Source organism: Hemitrygon akajei, chromosome 20 (genome assembly GCF_048418815.1).
Source record: "Hemitrygon akajei chromosome 20, sHemAka1.3, whole genome shotgun sequence".
In the NCBI taxonomy this organism is placed as follows: Eukaryota; Metazoa; Chordata; class Chondrichthyes; order Myliobatiformes; family Dasyatidae; genus Hemitrygon; species Hemitrygon akajei.
Window position 1 is genome coordinate 17012949 of NC_133143.1, and position 12069 is coordinate 17025017.

Genomic DNA, 12069 nt, shown 5'->3' on the forward strand with positions numbered 1-12069 from the left:
ATGTTGGCTTTGACTTCCCTTGTCAGCCACAGTTATGACAACCTGCCTTTAGAATACATCCTCTTCTTTGGGATGTATATATCCTGCACCGACCAAATTGGTCCTACAAACTCCAGCAATTGCTGCTCTGCCATCATCCCTACTAATATCCCATTCCAATCAACTTTGGCCAGCTCCTCTCTCATGCCTCTGTAATTCCCTTTTGCTCAACTGTGATACTGATACATCGAACTTTAGCTTCTCCCTCTCAAACTGCACAATGAATTCCATCATATTATGATCACTTGCCTCCCAAGAGTTCCTTTACCTAATCAAGTTCCCTAATCAAATTTGGTTCAGAACTGCTGATCACTTTGTGGGCTCAACCACAAGCTGCTCGAAAAGGCATCTCAGAGGCATTCCACAAATTATCTCCTGAGATCCAGCATCAGCTTGATTTTCCCCAATCTCCAAACTGAAATCCTTCATTACTACTATAAAATTACCTTTTTGAATTGCTTTTCTATCTCCCACTGTAATTTGTAGACCACATCCTTGCTACTGTTCTGAGGCCTGTAAATAACTCCAATCAGGGTATTGGTCAGATTACAGATCAATAATAAAGGCTCCTGACGTTTTAAAAAAAAGACAAAAGTTAATTCAAGGCTGCAAAAACCAGGTCCTGTTAAAGTAATTTATTTTTGATTGTTGATCTTACAAACATTACAAATGAAAGGATAAAATAAAACTGAGGCAACAAAATGGCAGAAAGTATTATTTTGTTTCACTGGGGCCAGAGATAAAAATAAAATTCCAAATTTAAAATATGAACTGTAGATTAGAATTCCTATTCTGGCTGTATCAGTGCATTCAAAGTAATATGTATTAAAGTGGTTTTATCTTATTGGATCTGCAGTCCCAAATCTATTTAGACTGGATGCTGAAGGACAATCTCACTCATCCTCCACATTAATGTAAGGCAGAAAAATCTGCACAGAAAATAATTGATCTCCAGTGTATATATAGAGGCACAACACTTACCCAGCACTCTCAGACCAGATGCAGGGTCTTAACATAGAATAGTACAGCAAAGTACAGTCCCTTCGGCCCACAATGTTGTGCCAACCCTTAAACCCTGCCTCTCATATAACCCCCCACCTTAAATACCTCCATATACCTGTCCAGTAGTCTCTTAAATTTTACTAGTGTATCTGCCTCCACCACTGACCTAGGCAGTGCATTCCACGCACCAACCACTCTCTCGGAGTAAAAAAAAAACCTTCCCCTAATATCTCCCTTGATCTTCCCACCCTTTACCTTAAGGACATGTCCTCTTGTATTGAGCAGTAGTGCCCTGGGGAAGAGGCGCTGGCTGTCCACTCTATCTATTCCTCTTAATATCTTGTATACCTTTATCATGTCTCCTCTCATCATCCTCCTCTCCAAAAAGTAAGAATTTCCCCTGATATATTAGTCTTAAAATTTAAACTTGATTAACAGATGGAAATATGTTCAAGATGAAACAAAGCTTTATCTGCAGACGAATGTTTGGACGGACAAGTTGACATGCAACTCTAAGCTCCAATAGTCTGGTTGGATGTTTTTCCAGCATGCTCTTGTATATATTGTCTGGATTTTCTTCATCAAAATCTGTACAATTTTTAAATGAAACTGGCACACGTCTGCCCTATTTCTCTATTTGAATTTCTTGCATGATTCTCATATCATCTTAACCACAAGCAATGAAATGCTCGGGTGATTCATTAAATATTTTGATACAAGCAAGTCTAATCCCAGCACCAGCTAGTGACTGTTTATCAATAAGTACAGACATGTTGGGCCTCAAATATTGGAAACAAGTCAAGATTCATCAGAAAATTGGGGTTCTCAAGTCTTTTTGACTGTTGTGGTTAGACATCAAATTTCCCCAATATTGGTATAAATCAGCAATCACTGCTTATTATTTGGAAGCACATCTTGTTTACAGACTAGTAATTAAGAGGCACTAGCAGCTTGACACTATGTATCACTTGGCAACTGTGGATACCTTTATAATTCAATTTGTTGTTCCCCAATAGAACTTGACAACATTTGGTAAATACATTTGTTAAAAAATAACAAAATGAATTAGTACAAAATTTTCAGCAACATCTCAGTATGCATTAGTGGTTGAATAAATTTCAAAATAAATATTCTTGATATTAATATTCATTTAACTTTCTTAAATTTCTTTAATTTCTTAATATTCTTTAACTTTTAAAACTCTTAACAGATATACAGTTATTTAATCAATATGCAAATTTCTTGGCTCCTTGCAGCATTTCAAAAGATTGTCTTCCTTGCTTGCAGATCCTCTTCCTAATCCTTTCAGAATGAAGATCCAGTGAGGGATTAAATTTCACACCCAAAGGCGATAAAATCCAAGCACTACGGTGAGGCATGTGAAAACTGAACCTGCAAGGAAGTATCCACCAAGATAAAGATCAATACTATATGCCAATCATTTCAGTTAATATTTTAAAAAGCTGAATCCCTGTTGTGCATGATTCATATTAACCAGGCTGCTGTGTTCACATGCTGGACTCTTCCTTTACAAAATCATCTTTGTAAACTTTGTAAACTCAAAACTTCCTCCCCTCAAATCTCCATTAGGCAGAGGGAATCTGTTGTACCAACATAGCTTTATGGAATAACTACCTGCTCTGATTAGGATGAAAAGTAGCATCAACTTAATGTCCTAAGCAAGTTGGACATCAAACTACCTGCGTCTCAATATCACTAAGACCAAGGAGATGGTGGTGGACTTTAGGAGATCTAGGCCTCATATGGAGCCAGTGATCATTAATGGAGAATGTGTGGAGCAGGTTAAGACCTACAAGTATCTGGGAGTACAGTTAGACGAGAAGCTAGACTGGACTGCCAACACAGATGCCTTGTGCAGGAAGGCACAGAGTCGACTGTACTTCCTTAGAAGGTTGGCGTCATTCAATGTCTGTAGTGAGATGCTGAAGATGTTCTATAGGTCAGTTGTGGAGAGCGCCCTCTTCTTTGTGGTGGCGTGTTGGGGAGGAAGCATTAAGAAGAGGGACGCCTCACGTCTTAATAAGCTGGTAAGGAAGGCGGGCTCTGTCGTGGGCAAAGTACTGGAGAGTTTAACATCGGTAGCTGAGCGAAGGGCGCTGAGTAGGCTACGGTCAATTATGGAAAACTCTGAACATCCTCTACATAGCACCATCCAGAGACAGAGAAGCAGTTTCAGCGACAGGTTACTGTCGATGCAATGCTCCTCAGACAGGATGAAGAGGTCAATACTCCCCAATGCCATTAGGCTTTACAATTCAACCGCCAGGACTTAAGAACATTTTAAAAGCTATTATTAATGCTTTTTGAGATAGTGATTTAGATGCATATCATATTTTTTACTGAGTTAAGTATTGTATGTAATTAGTTTTGCTACAACAAGTGTATGGGACATTGGAAAAAAGTTGAATTTCCCCATGGGGATGAATAAAGTATCTATCTATCTATCTAACTTAATGTCCTAATAAGCAAGTTTGAAAGGGAGCAGAGAGTCACTACTAAAATTGAGACCAAAATAAAGAGCAATTTTGAAGGCTATGTGCAAATTCAGAAAAATCTGAAAAATAAATCTTCTACCACATTATCATTTGATTAGAACACTTAAGCAGCCAACTGTTATGTAGTGATTTTCTTTCATTTGGTTTTTATAGCTTTGACCAAAGGACTTTTGAATTGTACTCTACATTTGGCCTTTATTACAAAGGGAATTGAGTACAAGAGCAAGGAAATCCTCTTGCATTTGTACAGAGCTCTGGTGAAACCACACCTGGAGTATTGTGTACAGTTTTGGTCTCCAGGGTTAAGGAAGGACATCCTGGCTGTAGAGGAAGTGCAGCGTAGATTCACGAGGTTAATTCCTGGGATGTCTGGACTGTCTTATGCAGAGAGGTTAGAGAGACTGGGCTTGTACACGCTGGAATTAAGGAGATTGAAACATATAAGATTATTAAGGGATTGGACAAGAGAGGCAGTTTATATGTTCCAGATGCTGGGAGAGTCCAGTACCAGAGGGCATGGTTTGAGAATAAGGGGTAGGTCATTTAGGACAGAGTTAAGGAAAAACTTCTTCTCCCAGAGAGTTGTGGCGGTCTGGAATGCACTGCCTCGGAAGGTAGTGGAGGCCAATTCTCTGGATGCTTTCAAGAAGGAGCTAGATAGGTATCTTATGGATAGTGGAATCAAGGGATATGGGGACAAGGCAGGAACCGGGTATTGATAGTAGTTGATCAGCTATGATCTCAAAATGGCGGTGCAGGCTCGAAGGGCCGAATGGTCTACTTCTGCACCTATTGTCTATTGTCTACATTTATTTTCCCTCCATCTCATCGCTGCTTCCAAACATACAAGAGGTATACACAACTGTTATCAAGTTGACATTGCAGCTTTAGCAAAGTTCCAAAATGCTCCAAGTCATGAAGAAATACAGTAACTGATAATCAAATAGTTGAAGAGGTATTATGTTTTATGAGAAAAAGGGGTTTTGTGTACAGGATTTAAGTGGTGAACTCATAGCCACATTGGGTGGAGCAATTACATTTAATAGACAAACGAGACCACAATTAAAGTGCAAAGTTTTCAAAAGATTGCAAGGATGGAAAATAACTTGAAAAAACAGGTATGAGCAAGCACATGGTAACTACTAAATGTAAGAAATAGGCACCCGAGTTCTGATAAGCCCAAACTCAGAACAGAATAAGATTGGTCAAAAAGGACGGGTTGCACTTGAATCCCAGGGGGACCAATATCCTGGCGGGCAGGTTTGATAGAGCTGCTGGGGAGGGTTTAAACTTTGGCAGGGGGGTGGGAATCAGAATGTGAGTGCAGGGATTAAGGTAGAAGGACAAGGGCATGATGCTAAGAGTTTTGAGTTGATGAGGAAGGACAGGCAGGGGACAGGACATAATTGTAGCCAGTTAAAGGGGTTGAAATGTGTCTATTTCAATGCTAGGAGTATTAGGAACAAGGAGGATGAACTTAGAGCATGGAACTACGATGTTGTGGCCGTTACTGAAACTTGGTTGGAGGAAGGGCAGGATTGGATGATGCAGGTCCCTGGGTTCAGGTGTTTTAAAAGGAACAGGTTGGGGGGTAGGAAACTGGGGGGGGGGGGGGTGGCATTGCTGGTCAGGGATAGTATCATGGCTATAGAGAGGGAGGATGCTGCAGATGGAGTGTCCACGAGTCTGGGTGGAAGTCAGAAATAGGAAGGGATCAATCACTGTGCTGGGAGTAGTCTATAGGCCCCCAAATAGCCCTCGGGACACCAAGGAGCAGATAAGCAGGCAGATTTTAGAATGGTGCAGGAAATACAGGGTAGTAGTTATGGGTGATTTCAACTTCCCTCATATTGACTGGCACCTCCTGAGTGCAAGGGGGATAGATGGGGCTGAATTTGTCAGGTGTGTTCAAGAAGGATTCCTGACACAGTATGTGGACCGGCCGATGAGAGGAGAGGCTATACTGGATCTAGTTCTGGGTAATGAACCTGGTCAGATGACAGACCTCTTGGTGGGGGACCATTTTGGTGAGGGGGACCACAACTCCCTTAGCTTCAGCATAGCTATGGAAAGGGATAAAATCAGACGAAATGGTAAAGTGCTCAACTGGGGAAAGGCTAACTTTGAAGGGATGAGGCAGGAACTAATGAGAGTAAATTGGAAACAGATGTTCAAAGGGGAAAGCACAGAAGTAATGTGGGAGAAGTTTAGGGACGACTTGAGCTGGGTGGAGACATGTCCTTTTTGTGCATCCCATCCTTTTTGACCAATCTGATCCTGTTCTGAGTTTGGGCTTATCAGAACTCGGGTGCCTATTTCTTACATTTAGTAGTTACCATGTGCTTGCTCATACCTGTTTTTTAAAAGTTATTTTCCATCCTTGCAATCTTTTGAAAACTTTGCACTTTAATTCTGGTCTTGTTGAGCTGAAGGGCCTGTACTGTGCTGTAGTGTTCTATGGTCTACCCAAGCATGATAGGTTTGTCCCACTGAGGCAAGGAAAAAAATGGTAGGAGAAGGGAACCGTGGCTGACGAAACATGTGAGGCAACTCGTCAAGAGGAATATGAAAGCATATGTTAGATATAAGAAGCAGAAAGTAGGAGGGGCTTATGAGAAATATAGGGAAGCCAGGAAGGAGCTAAAAAAAGGACTTAGAAGAGCTTGAAGGGGGCATGAGAAGGCCTTGGCATGTAGGATTAAGCAGAACCCCAAGGCGTTCTATGCGTATGTGAAGAATAGGAGGATGACGAGAACGAAGGTGGGACCGCTAAAGGATAAAGAGGGCAACATGTGCCTGGAGGCAGAGGAGGTTGGGGAGGTCCTAAATCAATACTTTGCTTCAGTATTCACAAGTGAAAAGGATTTTGACCAGGATGAGGTCGAAGTAGTGCGGGCCTGTGTGCTGGACAATGTGGAGATTAAGGAAGTAGTAGTGCTGGATCTTCTTAAAAACATTAAGATTGCTAAATCCCCAGGGCCGGATATGATGCACCCCAGGTTGTTGTGGGAATTGACAGAAGAGATCGCAGGAGCATTAGCTATGATCTTTGAATCCTCTTTGGCTGCAGGGGAAGTGCCAGAGGACTGGAGAATGGCAAATGTAGTTCTCTTGTTTAAAAAAGGTAATAGGGAGAAACCTGGGAACTACAGACCGGTGAGTCTTACGTCGGTGGTATGCAAACTACTGGAAAGGATTCTTAAAGATAGGATCTACGAGCATTTGGAGAAATACAGTCTACTCATGGATAGTCAACATGGCTTTGTGAAGGGAAGATCGTGCCTCATGAGCCTGATTGAGTTTTTTTGAAGAGGTAACAAAAGAAATTGATGAGGGTAGGGCAGTGGTTGTCATCTACGTGGACTTTAGCAAAGCATTTGACAAGGTCCCTCATGAGAGACTCATCCAGAAAGTCATGAGGCATGAGATCGGTGGAACCTTGGCTATTATGTACAGTTCAGGTCACCGAATTATAGGAAAGATATCAACAAAATAGAGAGAGTACCGAGAGGATTTACTAGAATGTTACTTGGGTTTCAGCACCTAAGTTACAGGGAAAGGTTGAACAAGTTAGGTCTTTATTCTTTGGAGCGTAGAAGGTTGAGGGGGGACTTGATAGAGGTATTTAAAATTATGAGGGGGATAGATCGAATTGACGTGGATAGGCTTTTTCTATTGAGAGTAGGGGAGATTCAAACAAGAGGATATAAGAGTTAGGGGGCAAAAGTTTAAGGGTAACACAAGGGGGAATTTCTTTACTCAGAGTGGTAGCTGTGTGGAACGAGCTTCCAGTAGAAGTGGTAGAGGCAGATACGGTATTGTAATTTAAAGTAATATTGGATAACTATATGGACAGGAAAGGAATGGAGGGTTATGGGCTGAGTGCGGGCCAGTGGGACTAGGTGAGAGTAAGCGCTCGGCACAGACTAGAAGGACCAAGATGGTCTGCTTCCGTGCATAATTGACTTGTGCACCATAATTGTTATATGGTTATATGGCTAAAAAATTGGCTTAAAGGAAGAAAGCAGAGGGTAGTTGTGGAAGGAAAGTATTCTGCCTGGAGGTCGGTGACTAGTGGAGTGCCACAGGGATCTGTCCTGGGACCCCTGCTATTTGTGATTTTTATAAATGACCTGGATGTAGAGGCAGAAGTATGGGTGAGTAAGTTTGCAGATGACACAAAGATTGGAGGAGTTGTGGATGGAGCTGTAGGTGGTCGAAGGTTACAAGAGGATATAGACAGGCTGCAGAGTTGGGCAGAAAAATGGCAGATGGAGTTCAATCCGGACAAGTATGAGGTGATGCATTTTGGAAGGACAAACCAGAAGGCTGAGTACAGGATTAATGGTCGGTTACTTAAGAGTGTGGATGAACAAAGGGACCTTGGTGTTCAAACCCATACATCCCTCAAGGTTGCTGCTCAGGTTTAGAGTATTGTGTACAATTCTGGTCACCTCATTATAGGAAGGATGTGGAAGCTATGGAGAGAGTGCAGAGGAGATTTACCAGGATGTTGCCTGGTTTGGAGAACAAGTCATATGAAGCAAGGTTAGCAGAGCTGGGACTTTTCTCTTTGGAGCGTAGAAGAATGAGAGGGGACTTGATAGAGGTCTACAAGATTATGAGAGGCATAGGATAGTCAGTACCTGCTTCCCAGGGCACCAACAGCAAACACCAGAGGGCATATGTACAAAATTAAGGGAGGGAAGTTTAGGGGACACATCAGGGGTAAGTTGTTTTTTTTTCTTCCTTTTTTTTAAATTTAATTTAATTTAATTTTATTTTTTTTAAACACAGAGGGCTGTGAGTGTCTGGAAAAACTTGCCAGGGATGGTGGTGGAGGCTAAAACATTCCGGGTTTTTAAGAGCCTCTTGGACAGGCACATGGATGAAAGAAAAATAGAGGGTTATGGGGTAGTGTGGGTTTAGGAGGGCTGAAGGGCCTGTACTGTGCTGTAGTGTTCTATGGTTCTATGGTCTACCCAAGCATGATGCTACACATCTATGTGTAGCAAATGCACAGAGGAAGGTTACTCACCAGAAAGACTGAGGCAGAGTATAATGAAGCCAGAAATATGTAGTCTTACTGAAAGCAGGAATAATATAGCCCACTTCATGTGGGGGATTCAAATGTCACTAGGATTGAATTGATTTTATTTCTTACATCCTTCACATACATGAGTAAAAATCTTTGTTATGTCTCCATCTGAATGTGCAATTGACAGTAATTTGTAATAAATAGCATGTACAAAAGGACAGTCAATATAGCATAGAAATACAATTGTATCGGCGTGAATTAATCAGTCTGATGGCCTGAAGGAAGAAGCTGTTCTGGAGCCTGTTGGTCCTGGCTTTAATGCTGTGGTACCGTTTCCCAGATGGTAGCAGCTGGAACAGTTTGTGGTTGGGGTGAACTGGTCCCCAGTGATCCTTCGGGCCCTTTTTATGCACCTGTCTCTATAAATGTCCTGAAGAGTGGGAAGCTCACATCTACAGATGCGCTGGGCTGTCCGTACCACTCTCTGCAGAGTCCTGTGATTGAGGTAAGTACAGTTTCCATAACATGCAGTGATGCAGCCAGTCAGGATGCTCTCAATTGTGTCCTGTAGAAAGTCCTTAGGATTTGAAGACTCATGCCAAACTTCAACTGTCTGAGGTAAGAGGCCTGTTGTGCTTTTTTCACCTCATAGCCAGTATGTACAGACCACGTGAGATCCTCAGTGATGTGTATGCCAAGGAACTTAAAGCTGTTGACCCTCTCAACCCCAGATCTATTGATGTCTCCATTCCACCTGTAATCCACAACTAGCTCCTTTGTTTTTGTGACATCGAGAAAGAGGTTGTTTTCTTGACGCCACTGTGTCAGACTGATGACTTCTTCTCTGTAGGCTGCCTTGTTATTATTTGAGATTAGGCCAATCAATATAATATCATCTGTAACCTTAATTAGCAGATTGGAGCTGTGGGTGGTGACGTGGTCATGGGAATACAGAGTAAAGGAGGGGGCTTAGGACACAGCCCCGACGGGCTCCTGCATTGACTGTCAGAGGGGCAGAAGTGAGGGAGCCTACTCTTATCACCTGCTGGCAATCTGACAGGAAGTCCAGGATCCAGCTGCACAAGGCAGGGTGAAGGCAAAGGTCTCTGAGCTCCTTGTGAAGCCTGGAGGGAACAGCATTCTCACATAAGCATCCCTCTTCTCCAGATATGCAAGGATGGTGTGTAGAGCTGTGGCTATTGCATCATCTGTCGATTGGTTGTATTGGTAGGCGAATTGTAGGGGGTCCAATGTGGGTGGTAGCATGCTGCAGATGTAGTCCTCGACCAGCCTCTCAAAGCATTTGCTTATTGAGGTGAGTGTGACAGGACGCCAGTTGTTCAGACATGTTACTTTGGTCTTTCTAGGTACCGGAACAATGGTGGATGTTTTGAAGCAGGAGGGCACTCTCACTGGGAGAGAGAGAGATTAAAAATATCTGTAACCACACCTGCCAGCTATGCCACAACATCCCGAGTACTTGCCCTGGGATGCAGCCTTGTGGCTGTCCACTTGTTGGAAGCACCTGTGCACCTCAGCCTCAGAGAGAGATGACCAAGGTACAGGTAGCTTCAGCGACTCTCCTCAGGTGCTCAGTGTTGGCGACATCGAACTGAGCATAAAAAAGATTTAGTACATCTAGGAGAGAGGCAGCAATGTTGGCAACACCACTGCACTTAGCTTTGAAGTCTGCGATGGTGTGCAGACCTGCGTTGGTGTGTAAAAACACAATGCCATTTCTGGAGGCCAGGGTGGAGAATTGTGTCATTGGCTAGGAAATGGTGCTTGCGACAAACTGTGGCTGCAGTCTTCAAAATATTGCTGAAAAATTCTGAAGTTAGAATTGTGTCAAAAATGCAAATGTTTTCAGTTGACGAAGTCCAGCTCATGTGAACAATAGCAGGGAACTAATGATAGAGCCATAGAAACAGAGTTAATGGTGGAGGTAAGTGTTTGCATTTGAGCACATGGTAAGAATGGAGAAAGGCAAGAGCAGTTGGATGATGATACAAAGGTATTGAAGGAGGAGGGTATGGTCCTCTCATCCAACTGGAGAAGCATTGGAGTCGCATGATCAGATGGGTCATGGGGCAAGGTTACAGACACATTGAGAAGGGATAGTTAAACTTCATCTCAAGTTCACTGTCTGTCAGTGACTTTGATAACAGTCATTTTGGTGCAATTCCAGGGCTGAAAACACAATTCTTACCTGCTAAATATTTAATGGTGTCAAGTTTATGTGATTCCAACAGAGTTTTGAGTCCTGCTACTTCAGTGTCTATCTTTTGGTTCACTTGTGTTACAGCTCTTTCCTGTTGTGAATGCTGCAAATTAAATGAGCCACATTAAAACTCCTGGTGGTAACATTAACTCATTTATAAGCACCCAAAAGCACACTAAACAAAAAGGTAATGATAGAGATCCTGGAAACAAGCAGAAAGTCAATCTTATAGACTAGGAAAAATAAAGTTTATGCATAATTAAATTTCAAAGAAACTCTCACCACTTCTACTATATCTGCTTTGGTTTCCAACACTTTCTTTTCATGCTCTGTTAACTGTAGAGAGAGAGAGACATGTGTCACAAGTGATACAAAAATAATACAAGTAGCTTACTAGGTTATACAGAACTGCATAAAAGAAGCAGCTAAAAGGGTCACAAAATGTTTTACCATATTAAGTACTACTTTGAAAGTAAATTAAAGCATTAAAGAATAATCTTTTTTAAAAATTCTTACTAGAATCTAATGCTTTCCACACTGCGAGAGGACAAGATGTTTATATATTCCATTTGAGTTCTATTTGCCTTAGAAAAAATTCTAAGTATTTCACAACCTAACTCTTGGAATTCAGATACAATTGTACTTCCTCCTGCTTACGATAATTTTCTCAATCAAAACTAAAGATAATCTAGCTAAACACGCCTAGCTAAACAATTTCTAAACCACAGGTCAACAAATATACATGCACTGTACACAATAGAAATCTTGGCCAAAAATCATTAGAAAAAGTAGAATACTGCTCACATTGAAAACAAAAATGTAGATTGGACCTTAACTACAAAATGTAAACAAGACAGGCTCATTTGAATATTAAAGAACAATGGAAAATCAATGAGGTTTCAAAGTTTTTTTGCATTCTTTACTTACACTGATTTTAAACATAACAACTTCGTCCACTGGAGAAAGTCTGAAGCCCAGCTTCCTTCTTTCAAATGAAGATTCTGAATTAATCATCTACTAATAAATTCCAATCACCATCTCATCAGCTGCATCCACAATGTGACATTTCCACTAATGAAGAATCTGGGCTCAATTCTGGTAGCCTCACTATAGGAAGGACGTGGAAACTATAGAAAGGGTGCAGAGGAGATTTACAAGGATGTTGCCTGGATTGGGGAGCATGCCTTATGGGAACAGGTTGAGTGAACTCAGCCTTTCCTCCTTGGAGCGACAGAGGATGAGAGGTGACTTGA

The 12069-nt window shown here is 41.8% G+C and overlaps 1 protein-coding gene across 3 annotated transcripts in view; it reads right to left on the reverse strand.

Moving 5' to 3' along the window:
* Window positions 1-659: 659 nt before the first annotated feature.
* The window catches only part of mcur1 (mitochondrial calcium uniporter regulator 1), a 57501-nt gene continuing 46091 nt past the window's right edge, over window positions 660-12069 (reverse strand). For all 3 annotated transcript variants that reach the window (XM_073023926.1, XM_073023925.1, XM_073023927.1), the window contains 3 exons: window positions 11099-11152; window positions 10805-10919; window positions 660-2433 (listed from right to left, as the gene is read on the reverse strand). In XM_073023926.1, coding sequence (XP_072880027.1) covers window positions 2378-2433; window positions 10805-10919; window positions 11099-11152 — 225 coding nt within the window. In that variant the 3' untranslated portion in view covers window positions 660-2377. The remainder of the gene's footprint in view (window positions 2434-10804; window positions 10920-11098; window positions 11153-12069) is intronic.